A 14,134-nucleotide genomic window follows, 5' to 3' on the forward strand; every position below is an offset into this window, starting at 1 on the left:
ATTCTTATTATGGTAGAAACTAGTGGCAAATTTGAACAGGTATTCTAAATAGTCTGTATTCTGTGATTGCTCTGGAAAGGGTACTACAAAAGAAAAAAAAGTAAGGAAATTCTTATGACTGCAGGGTTTAAATCTAAAGAAGAGAAATATCTTCCCTTTTGATTCCTTAAAGATGATGCTAGTGAAATATTCACCCAGAAAAGCAACAATAGAAATCCTACCCAGAGAACTTCCTACTTGAGAGCCACCTGGGTGGTTCCCCATGTCATCATAGTCCTCTTTGGTGTGAACAGAAGAGTTCTTAAACATTAAGCCTGGTTGTTGTGAAGTATTAAAAAGATAAGGTATGTGAAAGCATCTCATAAGTTGTAAAGTTCCATTTGGATGTATGTCCTCAGACTCTAGTGCCCTCCAAGGCTCTTGCCAGTCTTTCAACTCAACCCATTTCTTTCTCTGATTTCCATATTCCTGTTAAGAGCATCTCCTCTTTTAGTCTCCCAGACTAATTCTAACACTTACTGATTCTTTAGGGCCTTTTGCATGAAGTCTTTCTTGATTCCTCAGCAACCAGATGTACTTTTCTTCACTCTGTGTCCCCTTCCCCGCATTGTGCTGATTCTCAGTTTCTGTTTCTTGTTTTGTTTTTTGCATACATATGTTTCTGCTATAATACCACGTGTTTTCCTGAAAAACCTCCAGTTCTGCAAAATCATGTACTAAAAATAAACAAGTATTATGGGAAAATAGGATTATAAGCAGGTCACTTAAAATCCACATAACTAAAAAAAAGTCTATATAACTTTGTAATCAAAGCCCTAATAAAAATAGTGACAGTCCTAATAAAAATATTAGCACAGTTAAATCTCCACAGACATTTGTACCTAGAAATATACTCAGTCCATCCTTTGTAGCCTTCCTTACTCCTGGGGCTCACATTTTATTCTTCAAGATGTAAGGTCAGAAAAACTTTTGCTTCTATACAAACTAGTTTCACCAAAATTAAAAATACAATATGGGGATATCAGTCAGTTTTTGGCTGTCATTTTGTTTGCTTTTTAACTCAGAGAAATTTCTTCACATCCTTTTCATGCACTTGCCCTTTCCCCAGATAATACAGTGGAAAATATAACAGCTCTTAAAGCTACAAAACCAGCTACTTCTTGCAGAAAACTCTTGTGTAGGGTTTACATCCTTTCTTCTTAACATAGTGTTAAAGCTTCCTCTTAAAGAGGAAGCTTGGCCCTATTTCCTTCTTAATACTAACATACTGGAAAAACTACGTATAAGCCATTATACCTTCTGTGTTAAACTGACACCATTCCCATATTTAATGATCTCATAGAGTTAAAGTGCATTCAAGAAACGTGCTTTGTAGCAGAATAGGCTGTAACTGTTTCATTCCCCTTCACCTTGTCTGTGAACTCACTGAGGAAAGAAACTGTGTTTAACTCACCTCTATATCCTCCAGTGCCTGGCATAGTGCCGTATGCTTAGAGGGGGATCACAGAGTAGTTCTTGGCTTGAATTAATTTGTTCTGCTGCATAATAAGCATAAATACGTACTATGGGGAAGTTCCTTAATATGAGGATTGACAAAACCTAAATGATTTTGTCCAGCTTCCTTTGCAGTCAATACCTGCCCTCTTAAGATCACAAGTGTTCAATTTAGAGGTTACACACTCATTTTCTTTACATACTCATATCTCTGAAAGGCATGTGGAAACATATTGTTACATCTGATGCTTCTTGGAGATTAAGCCCAGTCCTTCTACATAAAATTCTACCAACTTGTCTCCATTTCACTGGTCAGTCACTAATGCTAAGCAATAGTTTTGCAAGTCAACGGGTCAGTTCTGTTGTGTGCTGTGTTGATTGAAATGGTGGAAATAGTATATGTTCCTTGTTTCAGCAAGGAAACTGCAACCTTTCCCACATGAGACCATAGACCATCTCATCAAAGGAAAGAAAGAAGGAACTATCCATAGTTAAATTCATTTTTGTCCTAAAGCAATTGCAATGGGAAATTCTTGTCTTGGGCAAAGGCATTTAATTTTCTGTAGTTGAAACAATTGCTAAACCTATAACCTGTACATTGCCATTGTAGTAATCTTAGTCATGAACTCAGATGCATCACTGCCATTCATTAGACTTACTAGACTTAAGATCTTATACATCACTCAGGTGAAGGGGAGATAAATATCAGCTCTTCGTTTTTTCAGAATGTAAAGAGGCTCCTGCAGAACCCCAAAGTGACAGAGTTTGATGCTGCCCGCCTGGTGATGCTTTATGCTCTACATTATGAGCGACACAGCAGCAATAGCCTACCAGGACTAATGATGGACCTCAGGAATAAAGGTGTTTCTGAGAAGTATCGAAAGGTAACCAAATTTATATATTAATCCCACCAAACAGCTAGCAACTCTATTATTATATTCTTAGTTCTGACAAATCATACTGCTTTTACTTACAGAAATGTATAATTATGTCCTCTCATGTCTTCATTTCCTTAATAAAGGTATTTTCTTATGAAATGAGTTTCCTGATCCCCAAGCAATAAGAGCTGGTTCTCTTTTTTCCTAATAGCTTGTGTCTGCAGTAGTTGAATATGGTGGTAAACGGGTCAGAGGAAGTGACCTTTTCAGCCCCAAAGATGCTGTGGCTATCACCAAACAGTTCCTCAAAGGATTGAAGGTATGGCATGTCCTCTATACTTTACTAAATGAGAAACAGTGGAAGCCCCTGCGGCTGAGAGTGAATAAATAAGATCTTCAGAGTAACTTCAGGATTGCTGCTAATTTAGTACTATGTCAATTAAATGAAATTAAAACAGACATCTCCCAAAAGCTTTTTCTTCAAATGCTTTCTGTATGGGAGCAGCATCAGCATTGGACTGAGCAGCTGAACAGGGAATAATAGAATATTTCCAGGAAATACCCCAGAGTAAAACAGACAGTTCTGTTGGTTATAGCTGTTTTACTCCATTTCTTTATCATTTAAGATTTGTTTGGTTGTTTTTCTTTGAAGGAAATTAAAGATGAAGCAAACAACTGTAGATCTTTTAAAATTACTATTTTCTTAAAATGGTAAAAAAAATTAGTTTTAATCCGCAAGCCTTTCTTATGTTTCCTGAAATGTTTCCATTTACCTGAGTGTTTCTTGACTCCTTTTCTATGTGGTCTTTTCCTTTTATTTGCTCTACCTACCCTATAACATTTTCACAAAAGGATAAGAATCACTGAAAAGATGATAAAGGATTTAAGCAATTCCATTTTCGAAATTCTTTTATAATAGCTAGGCTTAAGTTACAAAGTATTTTTATGAGATTAGAACATTTCTAATTGATGAAAAGAAATTTTTAAGTTATTTAACCAGAAAATTCCCATTTGAATCTATCCCATGAAATCCCTCTTGAGTGCATGTCCTTTTCTGATGAGTATCATTAACTGTTATATTGCAAGTTCCCCCAAAATGATATAAGAATCATCTTCCCCTGTCTTAGGGAGTAGAAAATGTGTATACTCAACATCAACCTTTCCTACATGAGACCCTGGACCATCTCATCAAAGGAAAGCTTAAGGAAAACGTGTACCCTTATCTAGGCCCCAGCACACTCAGAGACAGGTAAGGTAACTAAGATACTAATAATAAAAACCAGAAACACTAAGAAAATAGGAAATGTGGAGGGTTGTAAGAGACAACAACTAAGATGATATTGCTCTACTCCTCCTTCTCCTGTTTTTTCAGTTCTGAGATTCTTTTGGTTTTACATGTGTCAGGGTTAGATTCACCTACTAAGCCTGCAAGATTATTTCTTTTGGAATAAAGAAACAGGTGTTTTGAAGTATCCCATATACTTGTATTCTGTCCTTTGATATCAGATGAGTTTACTTATGCCATTTAAGGTTCAGTTCCATGGCATTTAACATTTGGAGTTTCAAAAATTAAGGCCAAAAATAGATTTGCTGCTTGGTTGCCATCCAGAGCAGGTTGTTACTATTTTTGGTGAGGACTGGACTTTGCCAAATGTGGCCAGCATACGAACTGAGACCTAATTAACAGAGGCCATTTGTTACACAGAAGCAAAGGATGGCTTGCTTTTGGGGTATTAACCAAAGGAAGGAATTAATCGTCATTTTAATCGAGTGGTCTGTTAGTTTTAATAAAAACAAAACTCGTCCAGATCAACTTACTTAGATCAACCTGAAATTTTAAATATACACAAAGTCTACTTTGTTATAAATTATATTCTTGTGTATTTTTTACTGGGACCACATATTATAAAGAACCTAATATATGTAATGGGATAGATTGATGTGCAAATTGTTACTGTTGGTAGACTTCTTCAATTATTTCAGCTAATCATAACCTAAGAGTCTTGGAAGAATAGTGTTTTATAGATATAATAAACTTCTGAAAGGAAAAAGATGACTCTTTTATATGATAAAATATTTTTTTTTCCATTTTGTTCCTTTAAAAAAAAAAACCTCTGTAATTTGGTAACAACAGAAAAGAAAGATCTTTTAAAAAATCCAAGGTTGAGAGGCAGAATATCTGGGGTTAAATTCAGACAGTACATTCATTCAGATAAAATGTTTAAGGACCTTGGCGTCAAGATTCAGAAATGTCAGCTAAGTGGAAAGAATGCAAACCAGCTAAAGCTATTTACCTATCTTAGAGGCTTTTTCAAAAACAGTATAAGTCTATTAAATGGCCTTCTAATTAGTATGATAGAAGTAAAAATAATACTTTTTCATGAATTTCATATAAGAATTATCAATTAGCTATGTATTACTAAAGAGACACCATACACCACCAGAAAAGTATATTGTGTATGATTAGTTCATAACAGCAAACCTTTCTAATTTGGGTGATTCATTTCCGAACAAAGCTCAGAATGATGCTTTTCCAACAAAATGCACATTTATCAGTTGTCAGCATCTGTTAGCATTTGTCACTATTACCTAAATACAAATATAGTTAATAATTCAATTGCTGCATCCTTTTATATAACAGATATTTATTGAGTGTCTTCAGTATGTCAAAAACTGTTGTAAATGCTGGGGAAATAAAACAGGAAAGACAAGTTACCTGCCCTTATAGGAACTTACATGAAGGAGACAGTAAGCTAGTAAACAAATAAAGACTATGATTTGAATGAGATAAGTGCTATTGAGGAAATAAATAGTGTAATAAGCTACAAAGTAACTTTGTAGAAGTGGGGGGGCTGTTTTAAATGGAGAGAACCTCTCTGAGGAAATGCTATTTAAAATGAGCTTTGAAGGGGCACCCGGGTAGCTCAGTTGGTTAAGCGTCTGCCTTCGGCTCCGGTCATGATCCCAGGGTCTTGGGATCGAGCCCCGCATCGAGCCCCGCATCAGGCCCTACATCATGCTCCTTGCTCAGCGAGGAGCCTGCTTCTCTCCCTCTCCCTCTACCTGCTACTCCGCCTGTTTGTGCTCTTCCTCTCTCTCTCAAATAAATAAATAATCTTAAAAAAAAAAAAAAAGATGAGCTTTGAATTACAAGACAGAGCCAATCACATAACAATTAAGAGAAAAAGCATCCCAAGCAGAGGGAACACTGGAGCAAAGGCCTTGAAGAGAGAACTTGGCAAGTTCATGGAACGGAAAGAAACCCAGTGTGGTTGGGGCATAGTGAATAAGGAGGAAATAAGTTGAAAAAATAAGTAGGAGCTGGATTACATAGGGTCTTAAGAAGGTTTTTAAATTTTAAATGTCAAAGGAAACCATTAAAGAGCTTAGACATAAGTGACATGAACTGAATTACTTATTAAAGGATCATCTTCTAGGGAGAATTGATTTCTTTTCTTTTTTTTTTTTTGAGAATGGATATTTGAAGGCAAAAATAGAAGCAGGGAGACTACTTAGGAGGCCGTTATAATAGTACAGGTAAGGAATGAAAGAGGTTTGGATAAGGAGGCTGGGAGAGAAAGAATCAATAGACTTATTTAATGGAGTCATCTACTCCACTAAAGAGATTATCTACTCTTACCCTCTTACCATAGAATAAGAGAGAAGTGAAGAATAACTCTCAGGTTGGGGTGGGGGGCAATCAAGTTGTTAAGTTGCAGATGCCTATACCCAAGTAGAAATGTTGGATAATAAATTGGGAGTCAACAAGATTTTGGCGATATTTAAAGCTATGGGATATAAGATATATAAGATCACTTAGGGAGAGAGCATAGAAAGAAAAGAAGAGAGCCTAGGACTGAGGATTGAGTGGAAGACATGGAGCCAGATATGGAGACTGAGGAGGAGGAGACATAAAGATAGAAAGAAAACCAGGAGAGCATAGTGTCATACAGACGAAGAAGCAAGTGGTAACCTGAGTCTAGTCTTCTGAGAGGTAAAGGTGAAAACGGTGAAGAATCCATCAGATATGGCAACACGAAGGTCTTTGGTGACCTATTCCCAGTTTCCGGGAGATTAGAAACCAAATTAGGGTTATGGGATGTAAGATAAAATAGAGATAACAAATGTATATAACACTTTTAAAGAAATTTTGCATGAAGGTGTCAGAGAAATGGGATGGTAGCTAGGAGAGAGTGTGTACTCAAGGGAAAGAGATTCTAGAGCATATCTGATGAGATTGTAATCTAATGAGAATTACCCTAAAGAAAGAAAAGTCAAAAATGCTGAAGAGACAAGCGCCTGGGTGGCTCAGTCGGTTAAGCGACTGCCTTCGGCTCAGGTCATGATCCTGAAGTCCCGGGATCGAGTCCCGCATCGGGCTCCCTGCTCAGCGGGGAGTCTGCTTCTCCTTCTGACCCTCCTCCCTCTCATGCTCTCTGTCTCTCATTCTCTCTCTCGCAAATAAATAAATAAAATCTTTAAAAAAAAAAAATGCTGAAGAGAAAGAGGAAGAACTGCACAAGTCTTTAAGGGATCCAGAGCATAAGCAGAGGAGCCTTTGATAGAAACAGAGGTACTTTTTTCTTTTTAACAATTTTGATGGTGAGAATATGGGACAATCTAAGCTGATTGCTTCTATTTTCTCAGTAAAATACAATGTCAAGTTATCAACTGAGGTAGTGGGTAAAAAGAGAAAACATTGTGAAACTGTCATCTTGCAGGCCAGGAATCAGATTTACTAGGGAAATGTAAGTAGGACTTCTAGCCAAATTGAGTGCCCATTAGAGTTTTATGGTCATTAATTTAAAATAGAGGGGCACCTTGGTGGCTCAGTCGGTTAAGCGACGGACTCTTGATTTCAGCTCAGGTCATGATCTCAGGGTGTTGAGATCAAGCCCCAAGTGGGCTCCACGCTCAGTGCAGGGTCTGCTTGTCCCTCTCCCTCTGCCCCTCCCCCCCTCTTTTTCTCTCCCCGCTCCCAAATAAATAAATAAATAAAACCTTTAAAATAGAGCCCATGAGCCTAGTTGTGTGGTTTTCTCCAGCAACTTTTGGCTGTACTAGCTTAAATGAGGATAAGGCTGGCAGCTAGGCCCAACCTGGATTTGGGGAACTGAAAACAGAAGGAGGGTATTAGATGGTAAATAAGGTATTGTTGAGTGAATTAGTGGTCTTGATGAGGTCAAAGAATTATTATAGTAGAAGTATTAGTGTAAGTGAATTAGAAGTTGAGCTTGTTGTTGAAGGAAGAGATCTTGAATGCAAGATTTCACAATGCAGATACTTAAAGTGAAGGAGTTTAGGTTATAATCATGGGTGTTGGTTATGAGGGATGGAAGAACACATCATCCTGGGTGAGAAGACCAGGATGTGAGATGAGTAATCCACATTGATATGAAAGTCACTGAAAATCCTGAAAGGAACAGCAGTGAAAAGGAGGACAGTAAACCAGAGCTAAAATCTTCAAGGAATAAGAGAGTGACCAGGAAAGGAGGTCAGGAGAAAACAGTGCAACCGCATCATGAGCTTCTAACATAACGGAGACATTGAAGAAGGCAGAGAAGTTGGTTCCGAAACAACAGGACAGGGCACAGAAGATGCCTACGCCACCTTCTGGCCCTGCTTAACAGCAGGTAGACTGCAGAGGCCTTGAAAAGACCTACTGAACATTCTGCTTCTAAAAGTTTGCTGTCTAGATATATTGTGCAAGTACAAAAAGACATATAAACAAGGATAGTTACCGAAACATTATTTGTAACAGTTAAAAAAAAAAAAAAACAGAAACAGGCTAAATATCCATCAATAGAGGACTGGTTACCTAAATTACAGTACAGTGCTATGCATTCTTAAAAAATAGAATAACGGGGCGCCTGGGTGGCTCAGTCGTTAAGCGTCTGCCTTCGGCTCAGGTCATGATCCCAGGGTCCTGGGATCGAGCCCCGCATCGGGCTCCCTGCTCCGTGGGAAGCCTGCTTCTCCCTCTCCCACTCCCCCTGCTTGTGTTCCCTCTCTCACTGTGTCTCTCTCTGTCAAATAAATAAATAAAATCTTAAAAAAAAAAAAATAGCCTAACTCGGGCACCTGGGTGGCTCAGTCGTCAAGCGTCTGCCTTCAGCTCAGGTCATGACCCCGGGGTCCTGGGATCGAGCCCTGCATCAGGCTCCCTGCTCAGCGGGAAGCCTGCTTCTCCCTCTCCCACTTCCCCTGCTTGTGTTCCCTCTCTCGCTGTTCTCTCTCTGTCAAATAAATAAATAAAATCTTTAAAAAAAAAAATAGCGTAACTCTTCATGGGGTGATATAAAAACTTTCTAAGATATATTGGATAGAAAAGCAAAATGCTATAATATCCTTTTTGTGTAAAAAATAAAAACCCATATCTAAGCATAAATATTATTATATACACATGTGTATATAAACAAGTCTGCTCAACTATCCATAGTATGTATGTAATATATATGCAAGCACGCATATCTTTATGTATACTATACATACTTCAGAAAGAATTAACAAGAAAGTGTTAAGCATGGTTACCTCTGGATATTGAGACAGTAGTTAGTTGTATACCGATCTGTCTGTCCCATTAGATATTGATATTGTATTAAGTATCATTTTCTTGAAGTAAGAACTATATTAGTATTTGGGTTTTTCACAATATTTAACACAGTCCTTTACAAATAGGTGTTCGATAGGTGTCGAATTTCTCATGTAAGCATCTATAACAGTTGATATGACAAGATTTACAGTTGGAAAATTTAAACTAGAGAATAAATTTGGTTGATGTTACCAGAAAATTTAGATTTTTACAGTTTGCCAGTAATGCTCTACAATATTTTGGCTCTACATCCACTAGGCCTCACTCTCAGTTCTAGCCGCTGTCTTGGATCATCACATTGAGAAGAGTCATTGATTTTAGTCATCCTTGTGATAATTTAAGTCTCATCGTGATAGAATTCCTTGGTTTTGTTGTTATTAGGAAGTATCAAAGAAGATGTGGCAAGAATACAACTTTGAAATCAGGAACACCTGTAGAATTGTTTTAGCCCTTAGCTATTAAATATGTGGTTAACTTGTTTGGCAGTATAGCCATATCTACAAATTGAGTTTTGATCTTTCTTCTGCAGATGGGACTCCCACCTATTCTATTTAGCAGCCTCATTTTTCTTTCTCACTCCAGAATTGCTCCTTGTCCCTCATAAAAACAAGCAACTTAAACATTTGGTGAGAGAATGGAGCTATCTGGTCATGCGTTCCACAGTCAATTCAAAAGGAAGTACTTTTTCACATTTACATAAATTTAGTGGAATCTTGTTGCAGCAGTTCATTTTGTTTCTATAATAGACAGCAGTCCTTTTCCATTGGCCTTTTTTCCTACAGTAAATGCTCCTAAGATCCTTATTATCCCTAAGAACTCAAAAATTTGAATTTTAGCCATAAGTGTAATGGTCCACAAAGTAGATAAAATATTGCCTCTTAAAAGCTTAAGGTTTTCTACTTCGTTTATTCATGTATAGAAGTAATGATTTCCAAAATTCTATATGTGAAAAATGTTTATTTTTATAATAAAATAAGATGTAAATTGGTTGAGTTCTCAAGATGTCCTTGTATATCTATATGCAGCATGAACTGGCTGCTATTCTCTATCTAATGTTTGCTGCCTGAATTAATTAATGCCTTCGGTTGCTGGAGTGAATTACAGAGCACAGGAAGATGTGTACAAAGAATTGAACTTGTGTATTCCACTTAGCTTCAGTCATCATATAAAAATGATTTGTTGTGTATTTTGCCATTGGCCTCATCAGAACATCTACTTTTAAAATTCACCAGGGAAAGAAAAGAAAAGGAAAAATGTCAGCGTTGTATTTTTTTCCCCATCGATGTTCCTCCTTAAGCCAGCTTGAGTAAGTAGTAGGAGGTTCAGGAAAACATTTATTAATGTTTTCATAACCAAATGTAACATAGTCATCTTTTTAGGTACACAATTAAGTCAAGCTGTAAGAATCTATCCCAGTATCTAAGTTTTGTCCTTATATTAATATAACCTACACCCACAGTTACCATCTGCGACATTTTCTTCCCTCTCCAGTAATACGAAAATACTCTGGCACCCTGAAATTATCAGACTAAAGGATAGAGTTCTTGCACTCTTCTAGGAGTCTGCTTGAGTTTATTCCTTCCCAGTTCTTGCCTTTCTTTTCCACAAGAGACAGACGTACTCTTGAGGCAGATGATGGGCAGAGGGCAGCTATAGAGAAGCAGCATCTCTTTTCCTGGATGATCCTTGTTTGTCTGCTCAGCTGCTTTTTAAATTGACTTACCAGATCAGGAGCTCAAAAATGTTACTGTCCGGTTCCTCTCATCAGTCACTGTACCCCTGCAAGGGAGAAACTTCCTTCCCTTCTTCTTAATGAAATAATCTGTGCAATTAATGAGTATTTACTCAAGATAAACTGCATAATGAGTGTCAGCCTAGGGTTGCCCCTCAACATAAAGAGTATTATTGCATGTGGAATCTCCCTGTAAAGAAAAAAAAAAATACTCATTTTCTGAGAATAGAATTTCATTTCAGCTTTGAAGATTTTATTACTTCTGAACACTGCAACTACTTTTTTTTTCCTGTTTCTACCTAGGCTGACACCCAGATAGTTACAACATAGACCAAACAATTGGCAGAATGTCTTCTGTCTCCTCGACAGCACATTCTTGCAACATTGGATTTTTCTTCTCCACAGAACTCATTCTTCACATCCTTTAATGAATATTAAACCAGTTATGACTATATTTGAGAAGCCATTATTATCTCAGCTCATTGGTACTCTAGAACCAATAGAGTGGGAAGAATTAAAAATTTACATTCTTTGAAATTTGGTTGAAAAGAAATTGTATCTATCCATGAGGGTAATACAATGATAAAGGTTACAGAGACTCATGTCGCTATTTAAAATTATAGCCAACTGTAGCTTAGTTGATCCCCTTATGAAATCGATTCCTAAAGAGTCTGACAAGAACTGAACTTGAGTCTTAGCTGTTCATATTCCCTTTCCCCTTCTGTAGAAAGATTAGTCAGAACCGAAACAATACCTATCAGTTGGAGAAAAAGAAGAGAACCTGTATTTTACCTGAATATTCAGTCCTTGAATAATTAAGAGTTCATCATACTTGGTAGAAAAATATTACTGTCATAATCATGCAACATTTCCTAAGCAAATGACCTTTCACAGCAAGAGAAAGCTGGCCAGTAACTGGAGGCAAGGACTTGAAGGAAAGAAACCTTGATGGTGTAGAGTATTTTAGTGATTCAGGTAATGCTTTCTTGTAAGTTACAAAGAACCTCTTTCCCTGCAGCCTCTAAAGCACTAGATTAATATTGGATTAATAACTTAGTATCTACTTCTCTGTGATACTAGAGGAAATCACACAAATTATGGATTAGTGCCACTACAAATTCATTGTTTCTAAACTCAGTTGGGCCTTCCCAGATACTCAAACTTTTATGCATCCTTAGTTCTTTCTCTTTGTCTGTTTCTCCACATCAGTTTTGAATGTTTTCCATTCTCTCCAAATCACCTAACCCACCCCAGCCCACAGCAGTGTTTCCTAGAAAAAAAAAAATTGAATCTGTCAGACATTAACTCCCTCAGTGTCTAGCCCCCATATTTATAAACTTATTTACATATACCTACCTTTATGTCCTTCCTCCGTTCTAAAGGAAATACATCCTTTTTCCTATTTAGAGCTAATCATTCTGTCCGCGCTCTAGTTTTAGACTCCTACCATCTCTTCTGCAGCCTTCCTGTATTGATTATTTGCTTGCTCCCTTTCTCTCCCTGCCTCCTATATTTTCAGCTTCTCCTCGTCTAACTACTTTCCCACAGACTACAAGCATACTTGGGTTTCTCCTATTAAACAAGCAGTAAGTATAAAGCCCTTGAATCCGGGCTCTCCTCTAACCTGTCTCCTTTCTTTCACAGTCAAGCTTCCTGGATGAAGTCACTGTCTTCTTCAATCCATGCACCCTGGCTTCTTACTCCACTATAATACACTAAGACTTTTCTTACAAATTCATATACAACAGCACACACAGTGGTCTCTTTCAGTCCTCACCTTATTTACCCGACTGTTCTCACACTGTTAACCATTCTGTTCTTCTTGAAAGTCACTTGTCCCTTGGCCTCTCCCTTCTGGTTCTCCTCCTACCTTTCTGACAGTTTCCTTCTCAGTTGCCTTTGCTGGCTGTTCATCTTGCTTGTTCTGTGGCTGTTAAAAACTCTCCAAAGCTCTGTCTTTCGATTCTCTTCTCACTCTACACGCTCTCCCTTGGTCGAACTCATCTATTTCCATGGCTTCAGCTGCCACCTGTATTCAGGGAAATCATTAGGCCTAAATGTCCAGATAATATATTTAGTGGACATCTCTGCTGGGATGTTCCACAGGTATCTCCAACACATGTTTTTGTCTTTCAGGAAATCAGTCTTGCTTTTTTTCCTCAAACCTAAACCACTACACCTAGTCACCAAAACCAGAAAACTTAAAGTTATCGTGGACTGTCCTTTGTTCTCATCCTCCATATTTAACCATTGACCAAATACTGAAGAGTCCTTTTTTTTTTTTTTTTGTCTCCTATATCCAGTCCCTCCTCTCCACTCCTGGTATTTCTTTAGTCCCATTTTTCATCATATCTTTCTAGAAGTCTTACAGTGGCCTTTTGTTCTCCATCTTTTCCCCCCCTGCATCCCCCAATTCATTCTCACACAGCTGCCAGAATTGTCCAAAAAAGCAAATTTGATCATGGTAACCTGTTATATCCCTTCAGTGATTCAGTGATCCCCCATGAAATATAAGACTCAAGGCCTTTCATGGTGTGGCCACTGCTTATTTCTCCCTCTCTTTCTCTCACTATGTCTCTAACTTATCTGCTTCATTCCAGAGGAGTTAGGATGACTCCAAAGTTTTTATCCTAAGCAACTGAAAAGATAGACTGGCCATCAACTAAGATGAGGAAAGCTATGGGTGAAACAAGCTTGGGGGAGATGAGGAATTAGAACATTTGAATTGAGAAATTTATTAAACATCTAGTAGAAATGTGGCATTTAGGAGACAGGTCTGTCTGGGCTAGATATAGAGATTTGGGTGTCATCGGCAGAGAGGTGTATTTAAAACCATACAACTTGGGTGTGATCATCTAGGGATGATCGATAAGTTTAATAGAACTTTCTACAATGATGGAAATGTGCTCTATTGGTGCCATCTTATAAGGTAGTCATTAGCCACATGTGACTATTGAGCACTTGAAATGTGGCTAGTTCTACTGAGGAACTGAATATTTTATTTTATTTTAATTAGTTTAAATTTAAATAGCCATATGTGGCTGATGGTAACTACATTAGGCAAAGTAGATCTAGAGAGTAAGTGTAGATGAAGAAGAAAGGAAGACCAATGACTCCACCATTAAGATGTCAGGGAGATAAGGTGAAGCCATTAAGGGACACTGAAAAAGAGCAACTAACGAAGTAAGAAAACCAAGAATGTGATGTCTTGGAAACCAAGTGAAGAAAGTATATAAAGGAGGAACAGGTGATCAACTTAATTAACTTAAAATGACCAAAAGCCTTGATAATACATGGTGCTGAAAGGATGGGGAGAAATAGGCACTTTCCTGAGTTACTGGTGGAATGACATCTGTGGAGCAACTTGGTGATATCTACCAAAATTTAAAATGCACACTAGATCCAAGATAAGGACAAGGAGCAGAACAGTGCACATAA

General features: G+C 37.6%; 1 protein-coding gene across 2 annotated transcripts in view; it reads left to right on the top strand.

The window, feature by feature from the left end:
* The window catches only part of VPS45 (vacuolar protein sorting 45 homolog), a 66,695-nt gene that overhangs the window by 21,911 nt on the left and 30,650 nt on the right, over positions 1–14,134 (top strand). For both annotated transcript variants that reach the window (XM_021688061.1, XM_044914141.1), the window contains exons 11-13: positions 2,220–2,378; positions 2,584–2,691; positions 3,500–3,621. In XM_021688061.1, coding sequence (XP_021543736.1) covers positions 2,220–2,378; positions 2,584–2,691; positions 3,500–3,621 — 389 coding nt within the window. The remainder of the gene's footprint in view (positions 1–2,219; positions 2,379–2,583; positions 2,692–3,499; positions 3,622–14,134) is intronic.

The sequence above is a fragment of the Neomonachus schauinslandi genome, chromosome 4 (genome assembly GCF_002201575.2).
Source record: "Neomonachus schauinslandi chromosome 4, ASM220157v2, whole genome shotgun sequence".
Classification (NCBI taxonomy): Eukaryota; Metazoa; Chordata; class Mammalia; order Carnivora; family Phocidae; genus Neomonachus; species Neomonachus schauinslandi.